At 39.0% G+C, this 17,396-nt stretch overlaps 1 protein-coding gene across 4 annotated transcripts; it reads left to right on the plus strand.

The window, feature by feature from the left end:
• The first annotated feature begins 725 nt into the window (after positions 1–725).
• On the plus strand, positions 726–17,141 carry larp4b (La ribonucleoprotein 4B). Of its 4 annotated transcripts, none has more exons than XM_082183612.1 (17): positions 726–1,173; positions 3,086–3,224; positions 7,686–7,833; positions 7,931–8,086; positions 8,227–8,320; positions 9,418–9,554; positions 9,696–9,799; positions 9,890–10,000; positions 10,108–10,161; positions 10,280–10,486; positions 10,571–10,677; positions 11,298–11,543; positions 11,695–11,743; positions 12,266–12,448; positions 12,835–13,001; positions 13,674–13,773; positions 14,895–17,141. In XM_082183612.1, the coding sequence occupies exons 2-17, from the start codon at positions 3,138–3,140 to the stop codon at positions 15,156–15,158; spliced, it is 2,214 nt and encodes a 737-aa protein (XP_082039738.1). In that variant the 5' UTR covers positions 726–1,173; positions 3,086–3,137; the 3' UTR covers positions 15,159–17,141. The 4 variants fall into 4 exon arrangements, with proteins under 4 accessions (XP_082039738.1, XP_082039739.1, XP_082039740.1 ...); XM_082183613.1 differs by having other exon boundaries at positions 11,698–11,743; XM_082183614.1 differs by having other exon boundaries at positions 8,239–8,320.
• The last annotated feature ends 255 nt before the right edge of the window (positions 17,142–17,396 follow it).

Genomic DNA, 17,396 nt, shown 5'->3' on the forward strand with positions numbered 1-17,396 from the left:
CACATCAGTATCCGTAGTCTCTGTCAACCAACCGAAAAATCTTTCAGATGAAACGGAAGCACAGAATCTTTCAATACAGGCTAGACCGTCCACTCCGACACACATGAGTCACGTGCTGCTCAGTGAAGATCCTGATTGGTTACATTCCTTTTCAGAGAAGCAGATGTAGTGCTACAAGTCTGCCATCTTTACAAAAGCACCAACATCATCTAATAAATGTAAACATATTTACACATATAATGCCTCAAATCGTTTTTTTACATCAGTGTTTTTCAACTGGTGGGTATTAAAATATAGATCAGTGGCCGTGACCCAAAATGGGCTATGGTAATCATTGACAAAAGGGGAAAACAATGATAAAAAAGGTAAATAAAATAAAACACAACCAGAACACAACGATGTTCTGGTAAAATGAAGCCAAAGCAACATGCAACATGCATGCATTTGTTGTTAGCTTGTTTATACAAAATGCATTCAACCAGATGGGAACTAGTGATTTACATAGCTTTAAATTGAAGTAAAGTATACGTTCAAGCAACACCATAACTGCCAAAAGGCTAAAACTAAGGTTTTAATTTGATCCACAATCCCTATAGACTCCAGACAGTTCGTTGCGTTATGCCTCCCTCTATCGACAGCGCTCATTGAACTGCAGCCAAACGCATGTAGAAACACGCAGCCGTTGAGTTACTGAAAGGGCCGCAGTGGAGAGTGGGCGGGCTAGTCGATAAAGCGGCTCTGGGCGGGAGTTCGCGGTGCGGTTTGGCCGAGAGAGTGAAGCTCAACTCCGGACACAAATACACGGGGAGGGAAGAGGCGTGCGGCTCCGTTCTTTATCATATCCTAGTTTAACTAGCACGTACAGTTATACTTAGTCGCATTTCTCGCACTGTGACTCAAGCCGTTTTGAATAGTAACACACCTTCACTCTCGTGTTGTGAACATCTCGACAACAAACGTTAGCCAGGCACTTAAACATCACCAAACAGACCTTTAAAGTTCACTATCAGGCCTGATACCGAGGAGCTGGTGGTATTTGCAGGCTGTTGAACGCGTTGTGGTGGTTTAAAAGTTTCCTGCACGGATTCGTGGATTTGTTTTTCTAAGTTTTGTCCGTGGAAGTCAGACGCTCGGGCCCGCAAACAGTCTCCCGTGCGCGGAGAGCAGATACAGGTGAGTAGAAACTCATACGAACGATTATTGCGCTTATTTAATCCAAGCATAGTTTCATAAAGTAATTTGATCCAAATGTAAATAGCTGGAGTGTTTATTCACCTTTTGAAGTTAGCAACTTACGCTAACTGTTCGGGGCTAGCTGCATTACTTCTCACTATCTGCCAGTCTTTAGCATGTAGGCTAACTCACACACTTATTGTTTTTCTATTTGAATTAGCTCTTTGACGGATATACAACGTTTTCTGTTTGGTAGGATTTTTAAAAATAATTGAAAAGTTCTTAATATGTTCGTGCGCAGTTAACTTTATAGTTAAGGAGAGTTCGACTGAATCAGCTAGCAGCTGTCTGTTGTGTTTATGGCTTTGGCCTGCAGCACTAATGTACTTTGACATATGGATTGAGTTGATTTGACATCTTCAGTATATTTGTAGCAATTTTTATCATCATCATTTAGTTTCATGTGGTTATTAACGTTACATGTCGTTTTGTACCACAAAATGTGTTATTGTCGTTTTAGATGGTATTGCATTGCGCTTATGTTTAGATACTATCTATCATAATGTAAACATTACCCATGTGTCGTGTGAAAGGACTGTCTTGAGTCAGTTTGAGAGTTTGACAGATAAAAATGTATGTTTTTATTTTAGTACGATCAAGCAAATGCTACATTTTCTCATGCATGCATGCATCCTCAATTCAGATTTTAAGCGCATTAAATATTTTTGGTAAAGCATATTGTCTTAGTTTGGAGATTAATGCATTTTTGCATTTTCTTTATGCCTATATAATATTTTAAGAGTTGTTTTCATTACAATACATGCTTTTTACCCATACATTTGCTGTTTATATTATTGTGCAAATATTTTAATGTAATTTTGAATTTCTCATGAATGCAATCGTGCCAGTAATCAATTTGAGAGATCTTGTATTTCAAACAGTTTTAAGTAGCATTCCTTTTTCAGCATATTAAGTAGGTTTTGATGATGTTGGCTAATTCAGAGATGCTTTCCACAGTAGTTATATTGACCAGTCAGCTCTACTGTACAGATTGATAGAAAAAAAGCCCTCAGAAGGTTTCATTTAAAGCAGCCTTTGTATATTTTGTCAAAACTAGAAGTAGAAAATCTAAGGTTTTGTTTTTGATGTATGTGGAGTGGCTTTGTTTTTTTTTTTATGTTTTTTTTTTATATATATATAACATACTCTACTGTTCAGAAGTTTGGGGTTGGTAAAATTCTGTAAGAATTCTCTTATGTTCATCAAGGCCATATTTTTTTTAATCAAAAATAGTCAAAACCGTAATATTGTGAAATACTACAATTGGAAATAACTTCTTTTCTATTGTAATATATGCATGTAATTGATCCAGTCTTCAGTGTCACATGATCCCTCAGAAGTCATTCTAATATGCGATTTAGTGCTCAAGAAATATTTCAGATTGTTAATGTGATGATGTGCTGCTTAATATTTTTGTGGAAACTGTTATTCTTTTTTCAGCATGCTTTGAATAGTACTAGTACCAACTGCAATGATTTGAAATAGAAATCTTTTGTAATATTAATATAACATATTTACTGTCACTTTTATCAATTTATTGCATCCTTGCTAAATCTAATAATTTATTTAAAAAAGCAAAATCTTAATACGCCAAACTTTTGAATGGTACAGGAATAATTATAAATACATATAAAGTGTAATTGGTTAGCTATAGCAGTGTCAACTTTCTTTCTTGGTTTTATTGTAATATATTGAATAATCATCAATGAATATTGCACTGTGAATATTGTTGATTCTTATAACAAATTGCTTGTGATGCTCCCCATTTGTAAGTTGCTTTGCATACATTGTCAATTAAATTGATTTTGTAAATGATTTGTAATTGATTTATGTTCTGTTTCGTCATCCACAGTTCCCTGGTGATCTGGAGAGCTCTGCGTTCGGAGCTAGAACCTGGACAGCTCATGACTTCAGACCAGGAAGGAAAAACTATCGTGGAGCCACAGGTGCAGCAGTCACAGGAAGCAAAGGAGAAAGAGATTCCACTTTTGGTAAAGGATAATCTACTATTGTCGGTTAGTCTTTTGAAGTGTGTTAAGTTATTGTGAAAAGGGAATTAAAAAACATACTATAACGAAACAGCAGAGACATCCCGCCCAGCTTAGGGTGTTGTGAAAGGGTTTAATAGGCATTTGTGTAAACCACCCTTGTGTTTTGGGACCTTGCCAAGTTGCTGATCCCATTCATATAATGTAAGTACAGCGTCCATTGAAGCACCAATCATTGGAGATTTTGCGTTTGAGTGATGGGCCCATGTGAGTCAGCTGTATAATTTTAAATGTGCTATTTTGGGTTTGGGGTGGGGGTAAGCAGCCATAGCGTGCACCCTCTGTCTCTCTTTTTCTCACTGAGGAGCTTGTGAGAGGAGCTACACAAGTTTCTGTTCACCGGTTTGCAAAGACGTCCTTTCTTAAATTAAAATATGGGGTGTTGTTTCAGCAAAGAATTGAATCCTAACCTGGTCAGCGAGAGAACAAGTCTTCTTCAGGCGGCCATTCCTGAGGGCTCCACATCGAAAGATGTCAGAGACTGTGCTTGGTCTGTCGCAGATCTGGCCGATGAGAAGCCTTCTCAAAATGGGAACGTGAACGCTGCTTTAGATACCAGTTGTAATGCTTCCTCCACAAACTTGTCAGCAGGTCTCAACCTCATTAAAGAAGGCCGTAGCAGCGTACAGGAAGGGATGGCATTTCGGGACACACCTGTCGGCGATCCACATATTCACAAGGCTACGGTCCAGAAAGGAAATGCCAGTGAAATGGGGAGAGACAGTAAAGACAATTGCCAAATTAAGGACACTGAAACTTTGGATTTTGTGAAACAGAGAATAGCTGAAAATGCCATAATGAGAGCAAAGTGGTTTTGTGATGGTCAACAGTCTTGTTCCACAGATATAACTGGAGTTGGTAAGAGCAAGAACACCACCCTCAGACGAAATACCCTGGGCATCAGTCCGTTAGGCACTTCAAAGGATCAACACTCTGGTGTCTCCATTATTGCAAAAGAGGAACAGATTAAGACACAGTTGCATGTACAGTCAAAACCTGCGTCCACGCCAAAGCATGCCATTCATCCTTTCAATAAATGCTCCGGGAGCTTGAATAATCTGGATGACTCAGAAGAGAGAAATTCTGGACTGTTGATCACTGACCGTGGCTTTAAAAAAGAACAGAGTTTCTACAGCATCTGCTTGATTGATTTAGAGGATCTCGGGAGCGAGTGTGGGCACCAATCCTTGACTGAATCTGACGCAGTCATGTACGCAAGCGCACCAGCTGTCTCTGAAAAGGCTTTGTTTGATAATTCATCACTCCCGAAGGACCACAAAATATCGGGTTCAGGGCCTTCACATGAAATTACAGCAGCACAACAAACAGAAAAAGATCCCACAGAGAAGACTCTAGGGTGTACTAAAAGTCTACCTGTAAATGTAGCACTTTCAAATGACGAACACGCAACACTCTCAGATCCATTTCCTGCCCAAGAAAACGAAAAGCCTTTATCTGAAAATTACATTTCCACATCATTTAAAGATGCAGTAAATACACATTCTCCCTATGCTGCTTTAGAGGAAGGCATTGATCAACTCTCCCCAGATCTGTTGGTGCAAAATGAACAGAAGTCAGTGTTGAAGTTAAGTACAGATACCGCATTGCCACAGGGGGAACCTGCTGACCTACTTAACAACCATGATCTTGATGTTACCTCTGGTTCCAAGGCCACAGATCTGGAGAGTGGTTCTGAACACAACATGCACAACACAGTTTTTGATGAATCAATGTTGAGACCACCTCAGCAAAATCTAAATGGTCCTCTGGATGAAGTGGAACTGGAAAATCATTACAGGAATGATGATTATAGAGAATCCATGGACTTAAAAGAGGAGAAGAAACTGATTGAGCCAGACAAAGTTGATTACTCCATTTCTTCTCTTAGCAACACAGCAGATAGATTTCCAAATTTTAAAGTCGTTATTGAGGAATCAGATCAATGTGCTTCCAAGAAAACTCCTGAGAAAGTTAACAAAGAAACGCCCCAAGCTCTCTCAGCTTTCAGCAATGCTTCAGAAAAGTTAGATGAGACAGAAAACCAAGGATTTCCCTGTAAAGATTCCTCTGAAGACATTGAACATTTTAAGTTTTGCTCTGAAATCCCACTGGCCTCTGATAAAGAAGACAACCTGTCAAAATCACCTTCCTGTCATAGAGTTGAAGTTGAACCAAGACCAATAGCAATTCAAGAGGACATTCCGAATCCTTGCCAGTGCAGTATATTGCAAATTGAAGGGCAGACAAATGAATCTGACATGTTCAAGGTTGCTGGTGTGCATCAGTGTTTGAGCAGTCCATCTCATGCAGAAAGTATTTGTGTAGATTTTGCTTGTAATGCTGAAGAGGTCAACTTGGACATGACTTTGAACACGCACGTCTACACTTGTGGTGTTTTTCCCACTGACCAGACAAAGATTGTGTCAGAATCTTGTGACATTCCAAACAGGGAACAGAATGTAGAACCAAATGCAAATTCTACAGATGCTGAACCATGTGACGCGAGTCCGTGTCCGCTTCCTATGAATGCCCCTATGAACTTTGAGCAGTTGCTGGAAGTCGCTCGTAAATGTGAAGAAGCTGATTATCTCCATGTACGTTCTTTGAGTTCTTCTGTTGTTGAAGTTCACACAAACACTCTGCCTGGACCTGATTCTGATTGTCCTCTTGAGGAAGATATCTCCCAGAGCAATGCCACCTGGTTTGTAAAAACATCAAACAATGATATCTGTAATAAAGGACATCCAGAAAGCGATGAAGTGAGTTATGTCATAGAAGTGGGATTGGGAAGCAAATTACCTGCAGTAGCACAAGAGCAAGTCATGGACGGTGAAATGGGAGAGACTTGTTTACAACATGGTGACAAGACTCATATTGCCAGTGAATGCTTTAGTGAGGATGAACAAAATGTACTGGGTGAGATTTGTTTGTGTGCAGATGATGGCAAAACCAAAATGTCAAAACTTGAAACGCAGGGACTCGTACCAACTTTAGAGCTGCTTAATTGCCTTAACAATGGGAATAACAACAATGACTGTTTGGACTCTGTTTGTTTTGCTAGCAGTGATGTACATACACTGTCTGAGCCGCCATGCAAATCGGAAGTATCGGAGGCCTTTGATTGCACTTCATTGCCAATAAACTTCACGAGGGAAAGTGCTTGCCTGTACCTGGACTCTTCTTCAGAACAGCCAGCCAATGACACTCAAAGATCTTCAGTTACATCTACTCAGAAGCAGGGAGACCTTGAAGATATGGGGGAAATAGGAGGAGCTGTTGTTGACTGCAGCATTCCTCTCATGAGTACTGCAAGACTATCACTTGAAACTGGAGAGGGACAGTCATGTGCCATACAAGGCCATGGCGGCAATTATGTGTCCATTGAGAACTTGACAACTACCATGCCTCATGTTTCCCAACTTATAGCAAGCAGTCTTGGAGTTCTTGACTTTGATCATTCTGATTTGAAAGTCATTGTTGATGATATGAGTGATAAAGCCACTTATGTAAATGCAGCAATTCCGTTACCAGTAGAGCCTGACCAGGTTGACATTTACGCCACCACGCCATCTTACGAGATGCATTTTCTCAATAAAGATCTATTCACAGTTCCTGTGCAGGTGGAAAACCCTCAGGGCTCAGGCTGCTCGGATGAAATGGAGGGAGAGCAAGGCATGCTGAATATGGTGTCAGACCTTCTTGGGAAATCAGAGTTGAGCGATGAGGTGGACTCTAGTCACTGCCTTCCGGCGTGGGCTAAAGAACCACGTGTCCTGTTTTCTGATAACCAAATAGAGGCATGTGCGTTGGTGTCAGCATGGGACCACGCTGTATCTGAGGCAAGCCTTACAATGCAAGATGTTCAACAGGATACAGAATCTAACCTTGGTTTTGGCCCAGTGGATTTCCAGACCTCTCTGGGTTTTATAGCACCCTACCCTTATAACCTGTTAGCAACTGAAGGATCTTGTGTATGGGACTGGCAGAATGCTTATAGTGAACTTGTGAGTACTCTTTAACCAGCTTGTTTGGCTTGGTTATACAGTGGCCGCTAAAATTATTTGGACACTTAGCCACATTTAAAAAATGTATGAATGTCAGTGCAGTATTTAACATTTTATTTTTTTATTTTAAACATGCATCATATTTACTTTTTTTTATATATATATATATATTACAAAAACTTTTAGAAAATGTTTCTGTTCTAAAAAAGATGCATCTTTTTTTTTCCAGATGCTTCTTGATTTTTATATTTTATGTAATGCAGTAAAATTCATATTAAAGTGTGGCTTAAGTGGCCAATTTTTTTGTAACCATTATTTGGTGCATTTTATTGTAAAGACATTGATTCAGCCCTTAGTACAATTGATAACCCAATATTATAATTGTTTTATTTTTTTACAGGAATCCTCCAAGATCTCAGACCTCAATCCCAATGCGAAGGCATGGGCAAATTATATGCCTAAACCAGAGGCCTCTGCTACAACCTGCCCAGATTCTCAGCAGTCATGGGTAGATGCGGCCGATGACCCATCAAACTGCATCTCGGGAGGTAAACCTCCAAAAATGATTTCCCTTCAGTTGTTAATTTAGTATACTGACCTTATCAGTCGGAAGAGGTTTTGATGTGTTTGTTTTGTCCATGCTAGGTTATAACAACAGTGAAGACAAAGGGAACTGGAATGAGGAACAGCAGGTATCTACCTCTGTAGAACTGCCCTTTGCAGCGCAGCCAGAATCAGTGTACATGGGAAGCTCAGCCAGTGAGAAGGGCATTGTGTCAAACCAGAACACCAATATGAAAGGTAATATCCTTTTGGTCTTTTGTTCACTGTTTTCAACCTACTCCTATTTCAGTTGTTTACAGTTATGCATTTTTACTGTCACAATCATTAAGAATTAATTTCAACTATAACATTCTTAAATAATTGATCATTTTATTTAGTCTTTTGTGCAGGGGTGAATGATTCAGACTCCTCCAGACAGATTGACGACCTTCGGGAACAACTGAAGGCAACACTGGAGTTCTGCCTCTCTAGGTAATTACTTGCAGCTTCACAACTGATCCCATTTAAGCTGGACCTCTGGTCCTGCCAGGTGCACTGGCCTGGAGTTTAAGGCTTTTTTTACCCCCAAAACCTATGAAGCCTTTGAAACAACATAGTCCCGACAAGGTACCTTAAATTAAGAACTGAGTATCCTAAATGAGTGACCGCATGCACAAGGTTAGTAATTTGCATAAAACATGCCCAAACCATGTCCAAATAAGGGCTTTCCGCACACCCTTTCGTCACTCTCAGCAAACATGACGCTCTCTAAAGACACGCTGAGAGCATGCGCAGCAAGATACTCGAGCAATGCCAAGTTTGCAATCCTCAAAAGAAGTTCAAACACAAAAAACAACTTTAATACAGATCCAGATTACAGACCTCTGATTAGCCAGTTGTACATAACACGAATCTGGATCTTTATGCAGAAACTGTAAAGCACATACTTTTTCTTACTCTTTTACTGTGTATATATATATATATATACAGTAAGTGTGTGTATGTGTTTGAAATTTATTTAAGATGGAATATGTATGAAACTTCATCTTAAGTTTACAGGACTACTTGGAGTATGTGATTTTTGCCCAAATTTTTTGATGAATCAGGATTTTGGTGAAAGAGACCAATGAGTTTTTAGACTTCAAGTGTTAATATTTCATTCAGATGTTACAAACTTTACTTATGCAAATGTAATCTACTGTTCCTGCTTTCATACATTTTAAAATGTGATTTATTCCTGTGATTGCAAAGCTGAATTTTTTAACATTACTCCAGTCTTCAGTGTCACATGATCCTTCAGAAATCATTCTAATATTCTGATTTGCTGCTGAATTGTGGAAACCTTGATGCATTGTTTTCAGAATTATTTGATGAACAAAGTTCAAAAGAACAGCATATATTTGCTAAATAAATCTTTTGTAAAATGTCTTTACTGTCACTTTTGAACAAAGGCATCCTTGAATAAAAGTGTTAATTTAAAAAAAACTTGCCAACCCTTTGACTTTTCAAAGGTAGTAATCTTTCTTCAAAGCTTGAAGATGTTGAATCAGTGAAGGACTGATGGTAACCAAACTCTTGTCCACTTCCAGGGAGAATCTAGCCAACGACATGTACCTCATCTCACAAATGGACAGTGACCAGTATGTGCCAATAGTGACTTTGGCAAATCTTGATCAAATCAAGAAACTCACCACTGATGTTGATCTCATTGCAGACATCTTAAAAAGTGAGTTTAAACTCATCACCATGTCACTTGTATGGGTCGCAGTGGCTTTTATGGCTTTTTATTTTAGGCTCTCAAAATGGGGTTGGTTACACGCAGCAGTTGGGTGGGTCTGACATTAATGATGCATTTTTGATTCACCAGCGCTGCCTCTCGTCCAACTGGACAAATGTGGAGAGAAAGTGCGACCCAATCAGAACCGCTGTATCGTAATTCTCAGAGAGGTTCCTGAGGCCACTCCTGTGGAGGTACACATCATGCCATCTCTTGTTCAATAACATCTTTAATGCTCTGACCTTATTTTTAATCTATATGACATTTGGCTTTCATTTGTGCAGGAAGTTGAAGCGCTCTTTAAGAGTGATAACTTGCCCAAATTCATCAATTGTGAGTTTGCCTACAATGACAACTGGTTTATCACGTTTGAATCTGAGGCGGATGCTCAGCTGGTAAATGTTTTTTATTGCCTGTGATTTGATCATTTCAGTTTACAGCCTCAGGATTTTTAATAAACTTGCTTCCTATTGCTAAACATTGGCATGCATCACTTTTTCAGGCATACCAGTATCTCAGAGAAGAGGTGAAAACTTTTCAAGGGAAGCCAATAAAGGTAGAGTACACTACTGCATATGTGACGGCACTGAAGGCTATTTTGTGCTATAAGACAAGTTTATAAACTTGCAGTTTTGCAAAAAAGAAAAAAAGTGTCCAATGATGTTTTATCCTAGGCTAGAATAAAGGCCAAGGCCATTGCCGTCAATACCTTTGTGCCAAAGAATGGGTATCGGCCCGTGGATGTGTCCTCAAATGTCCAACAACGCTACACGCCTTACTACATCCCCCCTGTGTATGGAGCACAGCAACAGTTTCCCCTTTACAGACTGGTGACTCCTCAGGGCTGGTCAGCTACCCAGAGCTACCTGGACCCGACTCTGGTAAGTGTCATATGGTCTGTTTGGCTCTGAGAAATATCCGAATGGAGTACTAAAGGTACTTAATCAGGTTTTGTCTATCAACAGGTTACTCCGTTTCCCAGCCCTGCATTTATTAACGGCTTCGCTGGTTCTCCGACATTTAAAACAGCAACATCTCCACTAACTATCAGACAATATGCACCTCGAAGCAGGTACAGTGTTTGGGGGAAAAAATCTGTTATACATTTAGTCTACCATTCAAAAGTTTGCTCCCAGTAGGAATAAAAAAAAAAAAAAACTTAATAATAAAATTAATTTATTCAGCAAGGTATACATTATTTTATATATTGATCAAAAGTGACTGTAAAGACTTTTATGTGACAAAAGATTGATCTGTTTTCACAAAAATATTAAGCAGCACAACTGATTTATAATAAGAAATGTTTCTTAAGCACTAAATCGGCATATTAGAATGATTTCTGAAGGGTCATGTCACTGAAGTTTGGAGTAATGGTTGCTAAAAGTTTAGCTTTGCCATCTCAGGAATAAATTACATTTTAAACTATTAAAATAGAAAAGAGTTATTTGAAATTCTAATAATATTTCACAATACTGTACACAATACTTTCTCTATTTTTGATTAAATAAATGCAGGCTTGGTGAGCATTAGAGACTTCTTAAAAAAAAAGAAAGAAAGTTACTGACACCAAACTTTTGAACGGTAGTATATAGCCCATAACATAACAGATTTGTGTCAGTGTAATGACGTTTGATCTTTTGAAGAACTTCAACTGAGACAAAGCTGTGTATAACTATCTTTTCATCTGAACAGGAACCATAACAAAACACACATTCGACTCACAACAGACCGTGGAACCACTCTGCTAGAAAACCCTGCTGCTTTCACTACTTTCTCTTCGGAGAGAGTCCCCAATGGGACGCGGCCTCCACAGGCTCATCACTTGGGTAGCCGACCTCGTCTACCGAGTGGTCCAGGCTATCCACGCCGGGACCAGGTGGGAAGTGGACGGATGGAAGTAAACGGTGCTGATTACTCTCTGAACGCAGGCCGTGGAAGGTAATGCTGTACGATCTGTACCAGCTGTTTATTAATTTCATCAATATTGTGGTAATACAATATCCAAGATGGGGGGGTAGAGCTTCTTCCATAAGAAATTGTGGCCATTTTTTCCGTATTGCTCAGTCTTGATTGTTTGTTTCTTTTGAAGAAGGGGCGGCTATGGATACAGGAAAAGGAGAGATGACAACAAGTTTCCAGTATGTCATTTGCTTTGTTTTAGCTACCACTGCATACACAAGTGTTATGTGTTTAGCTTTGCTTTTGTTATGATAGAAAACTTTATATTCTTCAAGGGAAGTGTAATATACAGTCAACCCTGAGGGGCTGAATGTACATTATTTTACTTATTACACAGCCAAGTAAACAAATAAATGGACATGAAATATTGATTTGAATGAAAATTTCAGTAAAAGAGACCCCAGAGCAATATGAAAGGCATCCATGTAAAAAAACAAAAAGGTTGCCTGGGTATTCGAACAGATTCAAAATCCTGTTGTGCTGGCTTTTGTGAAATGCACCTCAGGTTAGGCATGTAGCGCAATTTACCATGACAATAAACCCAGCTAAAAACCAATCGATCTTCATGATAAACCAGAGTTTGCTCAGACTTACCGGTAACTTGGTTAGCAACTGAAACGGCTTCATGCAACATGCCTCTTGTTTACTGGCTCAGTTTGTTGTATGTTTCATCTCTTTTTCTTCTTGTGTGTGTTTAACAGAGAGCAGCAACACAGTCGCCCCCTCCTGTTCAGGAGCGCACCCCGTCCCCTAGCTTTGAGCTGGGCCTGTCCAGCTTCCCCCCTCTGCCTGGAGCTGCAGGAAATCTAAAGCCTGAAGTAAAAACTGAAAACAGCCTTGACAACCGGCTGTCTGATGTCGTCACTGGAGCGATTAAAGACAAGGTTGACTTTCATTCTGTCCTTAATGTGTGTCTTCTGTGTTTGTGCTGCAGCATTAAACTCTCTTAATATTTTGAAATTCAAATAAGGAAGAAGAAAAGGTTTAAATTATAATAAATCTCAAAGCTTTAATTATTCGAATTCTAGAGAAATGAACAGATGCTCTGGGTTTTTAAACATTAACTTGCACTAAGCATGGAATGCCATGTTAACAGCAGACCTGGCTGTCAATCATAACCACAAGTCCTTGGGTGTTTTGAGTGCTTTAGAGCGTGTGTGTGTGTGTGTGTGTGTGTGTGTGAGAGAGAGTTCCTGCTGTCCAGCTGTTATGTTTGTTCATGCTGTCCTTGCCTTAGGAGTTTCACAGAGGCCCCTTTGTCTCTCCACAGCCTCTAAATAAGGATGTGGTCACCAGCCGTGTGATCTCAGGGACCTCCAAAGAATCCGTGCAGGCTTCTATCGCTCCTGCTCCCGCTCCCGCTCCTGCTCCAGCTCCTGCTCCTGCTGCTCAGACCCCAGTGGACCATCAACACTCGCCCTCTCCAGCCCTTTCAAAGTGGGTTCAATGGATATTTATGAATAACTGATCAATAAATGTGACATCAGTTTTCACTTAAAGATGTTGCAAATGATTTCAGATGGTAACTGATGTTCAGCTATTTTAACCACACTGTCTCTTAAACTGTACTTTCAGAAGACTCAAAATGATTCACAGACATATGTGCATATTACAGTATTTCTGATTGGCTTAAAAGCCAGGAGCAAGGCCTCCTTACTGCTTTTCTTCTTCTAAAGCAAGTTTACAGCTGTCACAGTGACGGGTGCGATTCCTCAGGATTCCGTCAGAATGTGGGGATATATTCATGTGTGGCATTTCAAAATAAATTGCTTGCAGCACATTAAAGATTTCATTGAGATAAACACCTATTTTACTTTTCAACACTTAATCAATATTCAGCAATTTTTTTCAGAGGTGGTGTTACTACTGTGAGTAGTTATGTTAGAATGAGTTAATCATAACTCTAATCATACAGATCATTTATATAAAGTGTTAAAGGTACAGTAGCAAAACGGGTTTAGTTGGCAAAATAATGACATAAAATTAAATTGATTTGCTGCAAATAACATTGACTAATACAAGTGTGCTTCTGGAGGGGGAAAAATGTAAACTGTAGAAAATGGCTCATTTTAATATATGGATTTTTTTTTTGTGTGTGGTATTTTACAGCCTGACAACTGTAGAAAAACCTAAAGAGACGCAGACACCTGCAGAGAAATGCTCCGATACACAAGCTGCTAAAACCGCACTGCTGAGCAATCCAATAACAGTAAGTGTTAGTTATTGATTGAAACAAAAGTACAGCAAAATACTTGTACTTTTTATATTAACATATTCAGGTATGTTTCATTATATATGTAGGTAAGGCAACTCAATGGCTCAAATTTCAGTTTCTATGGTAAAACAACCTCTCTGATTGTGGTTAGTGTCGTTCTTTATTGGGAATTCAGCAGTTACACTATTTTTACACTATTGAACTTGCGAGACTTGTGGCTTCTACAGAAGCATGTATCATATGGAACTGTTGCGCTCTCTTGCATCAGTTCCTTCAGCACTTTGTGATCAGTTCAGTCTTTAACAGCAGATGTACACTGCTGTTTGAAGTTTTGGGGTCAGTGAGATTATTATTCTATAAATAAATGCTGTAGTTCAGCAAGAATTTTTTATTTGATCAAAATGTTCAAAAGTGACTGAGTCTGAGCCATAGCCGTGTAGGGAATTGCTCTGAAATAGGGTGCCACTTCGGGCGACCCGAGTTCAATTCCCGGCTCGAGGTCCTTTCCCGGTCCGATTCCCCTTTCCTTTCCCATGATTTCCTACTCCTGTCCTATCTAAAAAAAGGCAAAAGATCCCAGAAATTTAACTTTAAAAAAGTGGCCATAAAGAAATTCATTATGTCATGAAAAATTTCTGTTTGAAATAAATGCTGCTCTATTCATCAAAGTATCCTGGAAAAAAAGTGTCACAGATTCCACTAAAATATTAAACCGCACAACGGTTTTCAACATTGATAAGAAGAAATGTTTCTTGAGCAGCAAATTAGAAAGGATCAAATCAGAATTTCTGAAGGATCATGTGACAATGAAGACTGGAGTAATGATGCTGAAAATTCAGCTTTGCCCTTCACAGGAATAAATTCCATTTCCATTATTTAAATCATAATTTTTCACAATATACTGTTTTTACTATATTTTGATGATAAATGCAGATTTAGTGAGCATAAGAAAAATCATTTGAGAAAAGATCCTGTTCAGCTTGCACTTAATGTACACAGATGGTTTGAAGCACTGTCTCTTTAATATATGTTACAAAGAACGAAACATTTTTTTCAACTATGCAAGATTGATTGGCTAAATTGATTAATTCCAATCATATATTGCGTTTGACCAGGAGCCCCGGAAGCCGAGCTACGCAGAGATCTGTCAGAGGATAAGGGAGGCACCAACACAGCAGCCGTCAGCGGATCCCCGGCCTCCCAGCTCCACCGCCGAAGACATCAAGACTCCTGACTCGGCAGAACGCAGATGCAGAGAATCAGCACCCGCACCTGCCAAATCCACGGTGACGGCTTGTCCCAGAGAGACAGTGAAATCTCATCAGAGCGCTGGGGAACGAGCGAGCGGCGACACGACAGCTTCCTTCCACCAATCCTGAGAGCCTCCGCTTTGCTTCCAGGACCGAAAGGGAACAAAAACTTTGTCAGGGCTGCTCAGAAAGAGAGAGAAAAAAAAAAGTCCCTCTTATCTCACGGTCTCTGTGAGTGCACACACAGACAGCTTGTCACTGGAATCAGGGCCTACAGACAAAAGCACTTGTGCATAAGGGTTCTCTGAATATTTTTGTTGTCCTTTCTGTCGTTTTTGTTTTTCAATTACAAGATCTTTAGTTGTTTTCCAAGGAAAATGGGATTAATGAACCAGCACCAGTTGGAGATTAACTATTTAAAGATGTTTTGTCAGAGCTCAACTTTATTTTGGGGTTAAAACTTCAAATAGTGCTGTTGGGAGGAAATACTGATTTTTGAATAGTGCTGATCCTGAAACACTTATTTTTTTTGTTTTTTTTCTTTCTTTTTTTTAAACTGATATGTATATAATTTTGCTAACCTTGAGTGTCTTGGTACTGGTGCGATTCCGTACGCGAATCTCGGCCGTGCCAGCCATTACAACTGCATGAGTGAGACTTTTGTGTAAATCTGTTTTGTGTTCTGTTTTTATGTTTGGATGTTCCAGCACTGGAGTGACGTTTATTTTGGAGCTCTGAATTATTTTTTTACATGCTAATCCTCTATCAAATTGTACTGATGTGATATTGTAGCAGGTGTATGTATACCTGTTCTTGTGTGCATGCTTTCTTTTACTTTTTTCTTTTCTTTTTAACCTTTTAATGGCACACATTGGTTTGCTGAATAATTTCTTTTCCTTATTTTCCTATTCGCCAATTGTTTGGGAAGAATCCACTCTGATGCCTCTTCATTCGATTCTGGAAGATCTTCACACTGCAAAGTCCTCAGGTCGCGAGGGTGAAGTGTTCATGTGCCTAGTCTGCTGTGATTTAAATGATAGATGGATATATAATTTGCTTCTTAGCTTCGTTTGTTATCCTGGTGTGGTGCTATGGTTCGTCACATGGTTTCTTTGGTGCTTTTATCTATATTAACGGAGGGAAAGTCACCAACGCACCAACGTCTGTCGTTTGACCTTCACCGATTCGCTTTCATATCACCACGACTATATGAGTGGGATCGTGTACATTTATATAGTGACGTATACATCAAGAGCAAAAAGATCTGAGCCTTCAGCACACATGGACCAGCGTTGTTTTGTGGAGGTTCTCCTTTATGCAGACTTTGCGTTTCAGTGTCACTCTCGTTCATGCTGTTCATTGTTCAGTTCATTGGTTCTCATTCGAGTTTGAAACCGTCTTGAGAGACAGACAGTTTATTTTGTTTTGATGTCTTCCTGCAACGTGGAGCACGTGCAGAATGCTTTGAGATGTTTGTCATGGCGTCCGTTGTTTATATATTCTTGTATCTTCCCTGTGAGTGTTTTTTTTCTCGGTTAATCAAAAAAAAGTTTCTGTTGATTTTTCTGACTCTTTGAATGCAACTGATCATTTTTCCATCAATAAATGAAGCGTACCATGGTTGAAGTAATGGTTTCATTACATAAACCATTCAGATGTTCAAAAAAAAGAAACAAACTAAAAAGAAACATCACATATAAATTAACAGTGTTTGAAAACTTGAATTTTATTTAAACTTGAAAAAAAAAAAATGTCTCTGCCTTAACTTTTTAGATGACAGTATGGAGGATTTTTGGTTTTGTTTTTTTGTTTATTTTCTTTTTCAATTCCCAAAGTGTAGAAAAAAGGATGATGTGGTAGAGGTGTCTGAAGCCTTCCTCACTACATTTGTGTAGCACAATACTTTTGGGATTGAGATGGGATTTTTGTTTTGTTCTCCTCTGTGTAAATGCTTGTAGTCTAAACTGTAGTACATGTATACATACACATATACTTGTATGTGTGCTTTCTCTGTACAGATGTAAATAATTGGAAAATGTTAAAAAGGTACCCTAAAATTGGTTATGAGAAACTGTATGGGAAAAAAAATAATAAATAAATGTTAATGAGAAATTGTGTCTATCAAGTAGTCCTGATTTGTTGTACTTAAGGGATAGTTCACCCAAAAATGAAATTTCTGTCGTTTACTCAAGTTTTTCCAAACCTGCATGAATTTATTTATTCTGCTGAACACAAAAGAAGATATTTTGAAGAATGCCAGTTAATGGGCATCATTGACTTCCATAGTATATATATTTTTCATACTGTGGAAGTCAATGGGGTCCAACAACTGTTTGGTTACCAACATTCTTAAAAAAAAAATTTTTG

This window comes from Leuciscus leuciscus (genome assembly GCF_965113295.1).
Source record: "Leuciscus leuciscus genome assembly, chromosome: 11".
Classification (NCBI taxonomy): domain Eukaryota; kingdom Metazoa; phylum Chordata; class Actinopteri; order Cypriniformes; family Leuciscidae; genus Leuciscus; species Leuciscus leuciscus.